The sequence below is a fragment of the Myripristis murdjan genome, chromosome 7, assembly GCF_902150065.1.
Source record: "Myripristis murdjan chromosome 7, fMyrMur1.1, whole genome shotgun sequence".
NCBI classification, from domain to species: domain Eukaryota; kingdom Metazoa; phylum Chordata; class Actinopteri; order Holocentriformes; family Holocentridae; genus Myripristis; species Myripristis murdjan.
Genome location: NC_043986.1, coordinates 18,600,883 through 18,615,759, shown reverse-complemented (window position 1 = coordinate 18,615,759; position 14,877 = coordinate 18,600,883). Strand labels below are relative to the sequence as shown.

At 42.9% G+C, this 14,877-nt stretch overlaps 1 protein-coding gene across 1 annotated transcript in view; it reads right to left on the bottom strand.

Annotated features, from left to right (window-relative positions):
- The window catches only part of LOC115362606 (membrane-associated guanylate kinase, WW and PDZ domain-containing protein 1-like), a 32,791-nt gene extending 18,955 nt beyond the window's left edge, over positions 1–13,836 (bottom strand). The window contains exon 1 of the mRNA XM_030056583.1: positions 13,447–13,836. Within this exon, the coding sequence (XP_029912443.1) occupies positions 13,447–13,744 (298 nt within the window). The 5' untranslated portion in view covers positions 13,745–13,836. The remainder of the gene's footprint in view (positions 1–13,446) is intronic.
- Between the last annotated feature and the right edge of the window lie 1,041 nt (positions 13,837–14,877).

The following is a 14,877-nucleotide window of genomic DNA, read 5'->3' as shown; positions in this document are numbered from 1 at the left end:
TAAAAGTGTCATTAATTAATTAAAATGGGAATTAAATAAATAAATGTGTCATTAAATAAATAAATGTGTCATTAAATAAATAAATGTGTCATTAAATGTGTCATTAATTCATTAAAATACCAGTTCATTTAATGTAAAAACATATATATAATTATTTCATTATTTATTTAATTATTTCATGGACCGGTGTTGCAGTGCTTCATGAATTAATTTTATCTGTCAAACTCACCCATCAAAGTCAGTGGGCGGGACTAACGTGAATCTAGCCCAATCGATTGCTTAGGTCTGAAGCCTGGAAGTCTGCCGGAGCCGGAGGAGTTTTGCTGAGAGCCTCTCCAGTTAAAGTTACTGCTTCTCTGAGTAGTTCTGGGCAACTTCTCGACATTTTGTGGCTGCACCTATCTAGCACGCATCGCGCACCGCAGTAACATTTGCTCCTGCAAATCCCCCATTTGCTTGAACCGAGTAAAGGTTGCGTCACCAAGTGTGTCAGAATATCAAATCAAATCAAATCAAATCAAGCTTTATTGTCATTAAGCTACACATACAGCAGTAGTGCACACAAAATGAGATAGAGTTTTTCACTTGGGATCCCCGAGTGACGGTAAAGTCAGCAGTTTAAAAGTCTAACAGCTTTCTGGAGGAAGCTGTTGCTCATTATAGCGGTTTTGCTTTTCACCGTTTGCCTGATGGAAGCAGCTCAAAGTATTTGTGGAGCGGGTGAGAGGGGTCTCTGACAATGTTCAGTGCTCTACTCCTGCAGGGATGGGATGTTTCCATGGAGCCATGTCTCCGCAAAAGCAAGCACACAGCAGTCTCTCTCCTGCGGGTGTCTTAGCAAGCGTAGCTCGTCCAGCTTGTTGTCGAGGGAGCGAACATTAGAGAGCAAGAGCCACGGTCCTGCTGGTCTGGAGGAGTTAGCCTTTAGCCTTTAGCCTGTAGCCTTTAGCCTTTAGCCTGTAGCCTGTAGCCTCTAGCCTCTAGCCTGTAGCCTAGCGTGGATCCCGGCTCTCTTGCCCCTCATTTGTTTACATTTGCACCGCTTGCGCTCCCTCCTCTCCCTGGTGGCTGCCGGTGTAGACGCAGGTAAAATCCAGTGCTGGCGTAGTGTGTCCACATCAAAGCAGAGAGCCTCAGTTCTTGCAGCGTGCTTTACCTGATGTTTAGTAAAGTCTCTCGGCTGTAGGTTATGCAACCTGAGCGTCGGGGTTAAGCAAAACAGTTAAAAACTTTCACTCTAGAATATGTTTACTTGCTCTGCATCAATCGATTATCTGAAGTTGATCTGTCTTGGCTTGCTGTGCCGGGTAACCAATCAGGTGTTAGGATCCGCCCACTGACTTTGATGGGTGAGTTTGACAGATAAAATTAATTCATGAAGCACTGCAACACCGGTCCATGAAATAATTAAATAAATAATGAAATAATTATATATATGTTTTTACATTAAATGAACTGGTATTTTAATGAATTAATGACACATTTAATGACACATTTATTTATTTAATGACATATTTATTTATTTAATGACACATTTATTTATTTAATTCCCATTTTAATTAATTAATGACACTTTTAAGTATTTATTTAAAGATGTATTTATGTATTTCATTCTGTCCCTTTTAGTCCTCCATATGGGTGAGCTTGGCACAATCACTGAATTCAGCTAATTACAGAATATGTATCACCGAGGGTCACTCCAGTGTACACATAAATGCGGCATTTCTCTGTGTCAGTCAATGAAGGGCTTTTTCAGTGCTTTACCTGATCCAACAAACGAGACTCATGACACGTCACTCTGCCACAAGGGGGCTCTGGAAATGAGATCACAGCCGTTTTGATAAGGGCCTCACCTATGGAATGCGTTTACGCAATATCACACTGGACAATGCAATAATCTGAATGTTTTGCAACCGCTATTTGCTATTGTTGACTGTTAGCATATAACAGTGATTCAACCTGTCCCCGGTTCATAAAAGATTTATTGTTCTGAACACCTATGAGGGGACGGGCTTTCCTATGAAAAATCCTCCTCTGAACAGAGGGCGCTGCGATTTATGTTTACAAAAGGACCAGCAACAGCGTGTTAGGAATAAATATAAGGAGGTAGATGAAGGTGGATATAAGCTGCAATCTACACTAACTATTAATTACAAGAGGATGCTGAACCAATCATTGCTTTTCACCAAATATGCCATTGCACTGACTAAAAAACCCATTTCTAAATTTAAAGGCTTTTTTTGTCAAAAGACTATCACTGTTGTTCTGTTGTAAAATTGCTTCATATTGTCATGAAAGGGACAGAGCCATCAGAGTATGGTTTAACACAATCGAGTCATAATAGCTTCACTGTCCGCCTGCGATGATAAACCTCTTGCGGTTCGCTAAACCAAACAAAACTTTGGACCTCGTATACTTGAACCGACATGACAGCTGAGGAGGGGCTGGCAGCATAAATCTTTTACATAATCCTCAGGAATGCATTATTTATTGCCAATTCCTTGCTTCTAGTGTTTGCGTTGAGTTTGAGCGTGTACATTAAATTGTCAAGCTTGGTGTCTATTTTAAGACATGTAGCTCCTTCTCAGTCTTCCTTCTCCATCCTCCTCCTCGGTCACATCGGTAGACAAGATTATCCGATGTGACCCACGGAGATAACAATGCAAAACAGAACCACCACGGCCTGTGATCAAGGATAACAGAGAGATTAGCCTCTGACATTATTAGATCACCACCATGGTAATTCATTAGATGGCAACCTCAAGCCTCCACCCCTCTCATATCCCTCTAACTGTAACTGCACAGTTTTCTCAAACACTATGGACATAAATTACAGACATAAGCCAAGGTGGAGTTACTCATGAGCTGATTTTGGCTGTCCTGCATCCATTATTTAGCAGTAGATATTGTGCCGCTTTCAAAAAAAAATTGATCACCCGAGTTGCGTTGTAGGCTAAAAACTTGATACATTTTATTAGTAGATAAGACGCATGCTTTCAGATTAAATAGCTGTGTGAACATTAGTGTCAGGATATCAGATGATAGTGCATAAAGCGTTTTAATGCACTGGTAAAACGACCGGGGTCAGGTCAGCCTCTCAAGAGCTTATGAGTAACCTGAATCTGAAGAGATTGCCCAACAAGGAGAAGGAGGAGGAGGGGGGTTGGGTTGGGTGGGGGGAACGGAGGGGGGGTAGAGAGATCAGCAGGATGAGAAATCCTCTCAGGATCATCTGAAAACCTTTCACCTCGACTGAGAGGGAAAACAGGGCGTGCGGATAAAACAGAATAAAACAATGCCGGCGCAGCAAAAAAAACATCACAACTGTAATAAGATCTTTTTTGTTTTACACATATTCAAATCAGCACCGGCTACCGCCTCAGAGATATTGTCATTTTCTATGCCCTTCTCCGGCCTGTGAAAGGAAGCTTGATGATAGAGGACCTTTGGGAAAATTAAAGCGTTTCTCACACCATGTTCTATTTGCATCTTAAAAAAGGTGTAATTACTGTGCCTGAAAACCACAATAAAACTAGAGAAACAGACCAAAAGTAGAACTATGATTCATGTGTATATAAACCAAGCCTGTAATGGTGCATAATCCTTTCCAGATGTGTGAATCTAGTTGCAAAAGCTTAGATGTCAATTTAGCTTCACTACACAGGACCCTTCAGACCTTGGAGAGTGTGCCTATGTGTGTGTGTGTGTGTTTGACTGACAGAGAAATATTGTAGGAGCACGTGTGTGTGAGTGTGTGAAAGCACATGCATGATAGGGACCAAGGAGACTGAGGCAGACAGAGAGTGAAAATCCCACTGCATGTTTTTTTAGCTCTGTCCCATTACACTTTTTTTTCTAGATCACCTGATTCAGATCATCAGGTTATTCCTGCAAGCTGACTGGAGAATAGCAGTGTTTCTCTTGAGTGTCTGGCTATTTAAAGACAGAACAGAGAGGACAAGATAATCAAAACAGCACTGAACCGTTGACATCGCAGGACTGCGCTCACAACAGTTACAGGACACGGCCCATGTGTTACCTGTCATCTAAACTTTCACACTCTGCTCCGAAACGATTCCCTCCTGGACTCTCTGTCAGCCAGGCCCACTCACCTGTGAGAGCTGGTGCAGAAATGCCTCAGTTCCAGTAACGGATGAGTCTTAAAGGTGCCAACTTTGTCACCCGTTGCCAGCAGTCACTTTGTTTCAGTCTGCTCCGTTTTAAGATATAACGCATTAGGGTATTTATGTCACATAGTTCTAATATGGATAAATTAAAGAGTAACACAGGAGCAATTGCAGTTTTTGTGTATCAACACTGATGTCCATGAAAAGGCCTCCGTTGTTTGCAAAAAACAGAGAACAAATGGGCTTCGTGGATTCTGGGAAGCAGTTTGTTTTAATCGAGTATTGCACTTGGGTAACCAGATACTTTAACAAGCAAAGAGCCTGTGTAGTATTTGCAGATGCACACTGTTAAACTATCTAGAATGCACAAATAATGCTTTTGTCAATGTGCAGGAAGCTCATTTGCTTCATTTTTTGTTTACCAAGTCTGCCCAGCTTCCTCTTGCCATTATTGTGAACCCTGATAAAAATATATTAAAAACGGCTCGCTGAGACATACTGAGACATACTGCTTTGACCAAGAAGTTTTTCATCAGCAGTAAGAGGTGAACAGGGGCAAGCACGGCCACTCTCTCCACCAGTCCATGTTGTGGTCAAAAACTGGTGCTGCTTTTCACTGCTGCTCGAAAAGTTTTGTCTTTTACCACACTTTGATCAAGTTTTACATCTCTTCCTCATAAAATCCGTCATGTGGGAGTGGAAGCTAACCTGATATGACAGCAAGAGGCCGCATTGATTTATGAGTGATTCCCTACACAGCTGTATTCCAGTTTTGACCAGTTAAACTTCAAGAAAATTAGAATTGTCAATCCAAGATACTTTAGTATCAAACTGCTTTAAATCATTAGGCATCTCAATACTATGGCCCAAGACCCGTGTCAATGCTGCTTGCTATTCTAAGTCTCAGTGTGGCAACATTTCAGTGCTCTCAGTCTGAGTGCTGTGCCTGACTCTTAGAAGACCTGCATGCATTTAGTGGACAAGGAAGATCTCTCTTAGAACATCAAAGAAACGCCTTTGTTGATTTGACCAATAAAATAAATCTTCCAGGCAGAGACACCAGGAAAAACAAGAATCAGTAAAAGTGGAATGTATTTCAACCAACAATTTCATCATCCAGTCACAGCTAATAACCGAGAGTCCCAGACAGAGAAATGTGACTGTGTGAGCAACAGCTGGCGGGCGCTCAGAACAACCACTCTTACTATCCATAACCGAGTCATTCACTCTGCAAATCAGACATTTCTGTGGTATCTTACCAGTCAGAGGTCACGGCTGTTGTGCTGAATGCACTATTGGCATATTGATCAAACAGTCTGGAAAATTGTTGGGAATTACCATCTCTAGTGTGGCCATATGGCATAATATTAAGAGTGAAATATTATGTCACATAAAGATGAGTTCAAACCACTACTCACATGCTGTGTCAACAAACAGATGCAGAAAACTTACAAAACATGAATAATCATTAAACATTAGTAATCAGGATCTATGTTTCTGTCCTTCTCTCATCCTGATTCCACACATTACAGAACTACAGTTATCTGCAATTCACACAGTTTCAGAAAAGACACACATATCCTTTAATGAGTCTTACAGCACTAGAGTAGTGTAGCAAATCATTTGTCATGAGAAATACAAACATTTGTGCTGAGCATCCAATAACATTCTTGTTAAGAAGCAGGGTTGTTCCAGAGAAAGTAGGAAGTCATGCAGCGACGTTGTAAACTGACAAAAAAAGAGACAGGGAAATATGACCACACAGCATGAGCATAGTTTCAAACTCCCGCAGTCACAATGGGTCATTTCCTTTGCAGACACACCAGTCCACTGGACCACCAGGCCACGTGTCCCCTCCAACAAAAATTGTTACCTATACTCTTGCCATATTTTTTGAGCTTCCTGCTCAATGGCAATTTCACTTTGCTGTCACTGTGGTTTAGTTTTTTAGCAAAATCACAACTTAAAGGGTTAGTTCAGATTGTGGATGTGGGGCTGTATGAGTAACTTATGGATATAACATGGAGAACAGAGAACTAAGCAGCCATCCCCAGCAGTGGAACCAAGCTATAAAGCGAGAGAACAGGGTCAACAAATAAAACATTTTTAAACCTCAAATAAATACACCTCAGAAAAAATTCAATATCAGGAAACTGTATGCCAAATTTCACACATTTGGTCACTTCACTGTGCTCTCAGACCACTCATTCCATTGGCAGTACTTTGTTTTGCCAAAAGAACTACATCCTCACAACTTTGCTGTTTTATGCTCTCATAAATGAAAAATAATTTATGGTGAAACATCATCATGGTCACAGCACTCACTTCACCGAGGAGACGTGAGTGAGAACGAAAGACAAACACATGCTGTACCCAAATACCAGGTAAGGTAGTTTCTAATACACATTATTTACACTGGTCTAAGCATCTACGGTAGCTTATATGTATTGCAGTTTTCTTGCACTATGCTGTTTTGATACCACTAATATATACTGAGGTTTAAAATACATTTTATTCAGTGACTCTGTTCTCTTGCACTACAGCTTGGCTCCGCTGACAGGGACAGCTGCTGAGCTCTCTGTACATGGTGCTTGGTACTTGCTGCCTGTTCTCTGCACTCCATGTAATATCACATCCATATCTACAAGTTACTCACACAACCCCATGTCCAAAAAACCCAAACTACCCTTTAGACCCTTAAGGGAAGACAAATGCCTAACGCAACGCAATTTCTGCTAGGAATGTGTTGATGCTCATTAGCTCCGTGAAAGACATAAACACTTGCAGCCAAGGGTGTAGATTAGCCGCCTTAATGTCCATTAATGATAAGTAACAGGCATGGTGTGGAAACGAGTGTCAATGAACTCATGATAAACTAAAGTCTCACTCTCGCCTCACTGCTGGGAACATTCCTCTCACGCTGAGATCATTTCTACGTTTCATGCGCTTCTTTACATGACAATATTGATGAGAAATAGCCCCTGTGCATTCTGACCACACTTTGAAGCCACTTCAAACGTAGAACAATTATTCACGTACTGGCACAGCAGCTCTCTCTCTCTCTCTCTCTCTCTCTCTCTCTCTCTCTCTCTCTCTCTCTCTCTCTCTCTCTCTCTCTCTCTCTCTCTCTCTCTCTCTCTCTCTCTCTCTCTCTCTCTCTCTCTCTCTCTCTCTCTCTCTCTCTCTCTCTCTCTCTCTCTCTCTCTCTCTCTCTCTCTCTCTCTCTGTGTGTGTGTGTGTGTGTGTGTGTCTGAGCATCCAGGGCCAGACAAGACTTCCTGGCTCCCTGTGGGGTAACACCTGTTTTCTGCACCACTGAAACAACGCGCCTCTCCATCCATCTTCCTAACACATGTGCAAACACAGTGACATGCACACATGCACACACACACACACACACACACACACATTACACTTCCAAATACTGACATAGAGATGTACAGCAAATGTGGCGAGAGATTACAGGCAGTGACTCTGGGTAATTCACTTTTTTTTTTTTAGGTAGCTATGTTGGAAAATAAAAGGATTCGTCTTGCATCATAACAACATATGTCAGAAAATATTAAAAAATAAGAAATAAAAGGTGCTAATTCAGTGGTTGAACGACTAATTTAAAAGAGCCTTCACCATGCACTCTTCATAAATCACAACAACTCAGTGTCAGTCATGAGTAACATTAAATAATTGACTGTGATGTGTATTGTGGAGTGTCTTCAGCCACGATTAGTAAATGAAGTGGAAAATTATGTTTCTGGCACATAATTTGGTGTCTGCTGCATTTATTTGGAATTGTCTTCAGTGTTTTTTCATTAAGGTTGAAATTTGTGAATGGCCTTATTATTGGTGCAGCTGACGCCTGAAGTCCACTTGTATCCCTGCAGCCTCCTTTTCATTCCAGCCTCATTGCCACAAAACCTGAGGCAAAATCTCTGAATTACACAGCCCTTTGTTCAAGCTTAAATAACACAAGCTGCTTGTGTCTGGTGGTGCTGCCGTCCTCTCGCTGCTACACTGCCACAGCTAAGAGCAATGTTGGGCCGTCAGCCCGCATTTCATCAAGGCCAAAACAAAACTCTACGGTATAAAACTTGAGAAAAAAAGCCCACACGAACATTTGTACACAGGTGCTCACAGCTATTCTGACAATTCCTTTGAAGATGTTTTTTAGGAAGTCATATTTTTTAAAGTTTCGCACACTGTCAAACTCTGGGTCTGTGATGCTATTGTTTGTGGATAAGAACAGGCTTATACAGTCTGAGCATCAAGGACATCTGAGAGGCCTGGTAGGCTGCCTGAGTGCACAGAGCGGGATGGTGGCTGATGGGAAAAAGCAGGGGGTACAGCGAGGAGGAGGAGAGATAGCTATGGGATTCATGTCACAAGCCTTTGACAAGCCTTTCAGGCATATACTTACACAGTCGGCTGCACTTAATCGAGACTGACAAAGTCTTCATAGTTAAGAAAATATCAGTGGGACTTAGCGTGCATTCCTAAAGCAGCACATCATAGGAAAGATCTATGCCTGAAAAGCTCTCACATCTTCTGGATGTGTGTAAGCCGTCTTAACCAAAGCACTATAATCAGAGACATGTTTTCAGCGACAGAAGTTAGCTCTATCTTTACGTAACTGAATCAGCTTTAATGTGCACCATCGAATGCAGCTCCCGGAAATGAAAGAAATGGGAAATAATGTGCAGCTCCAATTGCACTTCCAGGTCTTGAATATGGAAGTTTTTTGATGCTGAAGGGAAACGTCACTTGCCTCCTCCTGTAGTTCTGTTGTTCAGTGTCTCTGGAGCTCGAAGTGATTCAGGGTCTCGCTGAAGGAAAACTTCAGCAAGACAGATGCTTTCGGGGCTTGAAGCTGGGATTTCCTGTCCGATCATCAAGGTCTCTTTTTGAAAAGAAGCATCATAGCTAAAGAGAGTTTCTGGTTAAAGAAAGAATAAAGAAAAAGTATAGCTCCCCTAATCACGATGCCACCCTGCTGCCGAGGGGTGAGTGACATGACAGGAGAAAGCAAGAGCAGTGACCTATGTTGCACCACTTCCCTGAAGGGTTGTAGCTTAGGTTTGGGTATTGTCGAGGATGTCACGATATTTATTCTGGCACATGGATCAGGATTTGTATCACAAAACATTGCCATGCTTTACAGTACTGAGTGAAATGTATAAATAAAGCTTAAAACACAGCCTAATGCATAGTCTACTAATAAAATATTCAATATATCATATAATAAATCAGGTGACAAACTGACTCCAAACAGTTTAATTCAAAATTCCTATTCTAATTTATTCAAATCAATTTAGCACAATGCACTTAACACAGTGTGCTAAAATGTAAACTACAGGGTCGATACAGTATTACAAAAATTATATTGCAATAGTCAGCTGTATCAATATGTTTGCATGGCCGCAGCACAGCAGGAGCCAGATGTACAGTTGTTTGGTTACAGGAGATTACAATATGATTCGGTGGGTGCACCAGTGGCCTCCTGGCCCCGCTTCTCAGGAATGTGTGGCATCCTCCCGCCCAGCAGGCAGTCCTGATACACCCTTGGCTGGGTTCAACCGGGGGCTGCGCTCTAAGTATCCAAGATCCAACAGCGCTGAAGAGAGAACGAACACCTGGCTGAGGTAAAATCAACCGCCCACCCAGGATGCAGGTCACCCTAAATCGCAGACGTTAAGTGGGTGGTGGCGGTTCAGTTAAAGGGTTAACAACTCAAGTGCCGAGAGGAATTTCCAAGTTGTAAAACAGGATAACACAGACTTTGCTTTGTTCTAGCCCTTTTCTCTTTTATATCACTAGTGTACAAAGTATTTCTGTCTAAATGGCAGTAGCAAAGACTGATTTAATAACACACTTAAGCAACAATTGTGAGTCTTATAATATATGGTTTATATATGGCACAACCTTGCTAACTGAATGCATACATGCTGCTATTATCAAGTGTCCTAGCGAAATAAATACGGGCAGGACAAGATACTGCGATAAAAAACCTTTCACCTGTGAGCTGGCTTCAGCTGGTGTTACGAGATAAGAGCTATGTTGAGTGGGTCGAAGTCCTTATATCCCCTTCACAGATGAATAATAAATGTCTTTATGTACTTTAACTGAGCATTACGCCATAAAATAAATACCTCTGTCATTCACCTGGGCCTTTGGAAACAGTATGACTTACACTTATAAATATGAAGTTACCATAGTGCCGCTGCAGTGGAATAAAGAAGAGAAAATTGCACAAAGACAAAGTATATTTACCTTCGTTGTGTACTTTCTGTGAATATGTATTTCTGAGAATAAGTTCACCCATGAGCTATACACTTGCTGTACATCAGGCTTACGCAATTAAAACAAATTGCCAATATAGCTGGATCAACAGATATAGATGTGTTAAATGTGAATTGTGTTTTCTGAGTAATGAACATTGTATTCTGTGCGCCAAAGCCCTACTATGGCCTGGCGGCGAGCGTTAATGCAACAATATTTGATGTTCATGGAAACAACTGAGCCCATTATGCTCTCCCAGCTCTTTCATCTCAGCCCAGTTTGAAGTGTTGCTTGCACAGAGTTTAGAAATAAAAAAGCTTGAGTTAACACAATAACAAACTCAAGTCAAACGCACACACACACACAGACACACACACACTCAATTACAGAGCAAACACGGCAGGAGTCGCAGTGTAATATTCCACCCTCTCCACAGGAATGCTCAGGGTTTGTTTAAGGGGGCTCCTCGCTGCATTCCACAGTGAGAGCTACACACCTGTAAGGCCTGAGTCCACCGCACACACTGATAGAGTTTCCCTCTACTCAGGTGATCTGGTCCCTGTAATCGGACCCACAGCCCTTTGGAGAGAAGGGAGAGAGGGAGAGAGATGTGATCTGCCACGACAGCCTGTCACCTGGTCTGGGACTGGACCGCCCTCCCCTGGGGGGGCGGGAGGGGGTCTGGCTGCCTCTGCTGTCTGTTCTGCATGGGAGCCCAACAGGTTGAAGCACAATGGAGGTCTTGTGAGCTAGCGGGCTACTCAGGTAGTCCGAGAATCCCTCCTTTAATTAGAGGGAAGGGGAATCTGCTGACTCATACGAGAGACTGATGGCGAAAACATGAAGACGGCTCAGGATATTCTTCATGCTTACACTCTGCCAAAATTCTCCTTATCCTCTCTTTGCCTTGGATGACCTGATGACTTCATATTAGGGATGGAACCATATGTTTTTTTTTTGTTTGTTTGTTTTGTTTTTTAGCAATGAAATATCCAATATCTTCCCAACCCACTCATAAAGGCTGGTACTGATACAACACAACCATAGCAGACGATTCAAATATCAATTTTTGTACAAATCAGAATACAAACTCTTCAGACAGGCCTGACATATAAACAAAATATCAGGTTGATTTTGTTCTGGTGCTAACTTAAGTGCTGTGTTAATGGCACATTCCCACAAAAAAAAAAAAAAAAAGCCAGAGTTTACAATCATCCAAATATTGGCAGTAAAAATACTTTGAACCAATGGCTCTGTAGTTTTAAAAGCAGATATTGGCCAATACCAATATATTATGCCAATATATATAGGTCCACCCCGCCTTTATGTGGACACGTGCATTATGAAGCACAAAAAAAGTTTATATGTTTAGAAATATTGATTTGCCAGCCCTAGTCTGATCCTGTGAATAAAAGGCTGCCAAACACCTGTTCTGCAAAAACAAGGCAGGCGTGATGCTGAGCTCTTGTCCCAGTGCGAGACAGGTCAGGACTTTAGCTTGAGAGGCCAAGCGTTCACTGTGGAGCCACTAATGGACATACAGTACATCAGAAAGGCAATAAGGCAATACTGAAACAAAGCTTCTGTTATATAACACAGTTAATGATTTTCCCAGTGAGGCACTGCAAGCTCTGTCAAATAATGTGCACTGTGTGTGTGTGTGTGTGTGTGTGTGTGTGTGTGTGTGTGTGTGTGTGTGTGTGTATGTGTGTGTGTCCACAGTGTGTCTCTGCCTGTTTGTGTGTTTAAACCAGACTTGCAAGCTGATGGCAGACAGAATGCTGCTTCTGGTATTTGATGTGAAATATATACCTATGCTCCTGATGTTACACGGGAGCTTAAACCTTGAGTTATTCCACTGCTGGACCGTGTAACATCCAGACTCAGCCGGGACAGCAACAACACCAAGCCATGCAAAATAAAACTTGAGACACCGACCAAAAGCAGAAGTTAGAATCAGTAGCTGCATTTCTCTGCCTCTGGCTGCCTCTCAGACAGATGCGCAGTGGACCGTGGGCAATGGGTCAAGCTCATCTAACACAGCAGTGAGCACTTCCAGAAATAACCCCAGCTGCCCATGAGTGGTGTCTCTCGCTCACTCTCTCTCAAAAGCATTGCATACATCATTTCATTGAGGGGCACTAAATTACAGGATGAAATGCTCCATTGAAATTTTGTATAATGAACCACCATTTGAGATTCTATCAGCAGTGCAAATTAAACAACAAATTCAGAAAGTGGCAATATCCTGTAAGTGTTTGGAAGACGGCCAAGCATCAAAAGTTTGTGATTTTAATCCATTCACATGCGGAGGCATCAAACTGGCTCCAGTGAGGTCACTCTCTAAGTGGCCTAATCTGGAAACCTGCAGGTCTGACCCAGTGTGGCATTTAGAAACCTTAGACAAACAGGGGCAGGATGACTGTCAGGGCAGCTTCATGTCAAGCCATGATCCCATGCTGCCCGGAAACAGGATGGCCAGCAGGAGACACATTATTCCCCTGCCCTACTTTACATGCATGTGGCTTACCTTGGTGTGTGGATAAGATGCTGTGCAACATGATGGTTATAAAATAACTTTGCATGGGTTTTCTGTGTGTGTGTGTGTGTGTGTGTGTGTGTGTGTGTGTGTGTGTGTGTGAGTGTGTGTGTGTGTGTGTGTGAGTGTGTGCGTGTGTGTGTGCGTGTGTGTGTGTGTGTGTGTGTGTGTGTGTGTGTGTGTGTGTGTGTGTGTGAAATCGCCTACTTTCTGGGACACACATCAGATAAAACAGAGGTTGACTGGGGATGGCTTGTCCAATAAGCGACAAAAGCTGTGTCCCCAATTAGGAAAAAGCTGTTTTTTGGCCCAGTGGTTAAGGTTAGGGTTAGGTTAAGGTTAGGGTAAGCCATGGACTGGTTATGGAAATTCACATAAGCCTTTGCCATTTCCACAAAAGTGACCTAAGTAAACATGTTTGCTCTCCATCTCATCCTTCTCAGACAATGACTGGGCTTTTATCCTTGTTTCTGTCACAAGACCCTTGATAATATTTCACTGACTTACCTTGACGGACAGTTTTCAACCTGATGGGCCCCTTGCAACTGTTCATCAATGTCAAGATGTCATAGAGGGGAAGCCCCGCCACCGAGAGCCCCTCAACCTCCAGGAGCAATTCCTTGTCGTAGAGTTTACCGCTCTGGTAAAGTACAGCATCCTCTCTAACTTGTCCAATGTATGGAAACTCTCCGTTCTCCGCTCCGCCGCACAGCTCCACGTTCAGCTCCCCACGGGCGTCTCGTCTGACCGCGCACTCGTTCACTTTGGTGATCCAGTGGTTTTTCTTCTGGATGACTTTTGACATGATGACCGACACCCAAACCAAACCCTTTAGCTCCGTGGACTGGCTTACAAATCAGCCGATGCATAGCACTCACACGCTCCCGGGACGCAGAAAACTTCAGGTTGCTTGGACATCACTCCAAGTTGGAACATTTTCACCCTCCTTCTAAACCAAGGCATGCTTTCCCGGCGCCGCAGAAATGAATATCCCATTGGATCAAAATCCCAGTAGTTGTTGATGTTGTTTCTCTTGTTTCCTCATCTTCTTTAATAAGTCGCGCTGCTGTCTGATTCCTCGGGATGTGGTCTAATCAGCGCTCTGGACGCCCGCTTTAGTTTCCCCAGCTCCTCTTCTCTTTAATCTCCTGTTTGGACTCCAGTGCCGGGTGTCTCCCCTGTTATCTTTAAATGAGGAAAAGTGTTACCTTCACTTATTCAGTAACTACACTGCCTCTGCCACGCGCGGCGGCGCCTTTAAGCAGGTAACATGACAAGTTCAACCTATTTGTTGGTGCGCTGGGAATGGAGAAATAGTGTAAAGGGGGCGCATGCGTCCGGCAGCTACTCTACGAGGGGAAATCCTACCAGATCCTACACCTACTGGGTCCTAAAGCTCCTCTGCGCATGCCCGGCCGCCTGCCTGCGAGACCCACCACACGCGCTTGCAACCGGATTACAGCGATCTCCACATCTAATCCCCCCCAGGAGCTTTACTCTTTATTCATAAATAATGGCACAGCACCAAAGGGACGCGGTCAGGGCCGCACAAGTGTTCAAGTGTGTGAGCTAAATGTAAGTCTTATCTAAATGGCAGCAGGAGGCCCAGAGGGTGCAGCCCAGCAGCAGGTTAATGACCCGCAGGTTGTGGGTTCAAATCCCAAACCAGCAGCAGGAAAGGAGGGTGGGACACGCGCTCCTCACCTCGAAGGACGTCGCATAACTCCAATATGTGCCCTTTTTTTTTTTTTTTTTTTTTTTTACTTTGGTGTTTTCCCAGCCTCCGTCTTGGATTTTTTTTTTTATTGTAGTTTTACTTTAGCTTTTGGTCATCATCAGTGTGGGCTAAAACTAAAACCGAAACAAATCAAAAACGAAACCATAACCAAAATCGAACATTTACAGATATATCTTTTAACTCATTTAGTTTTAGTTTCA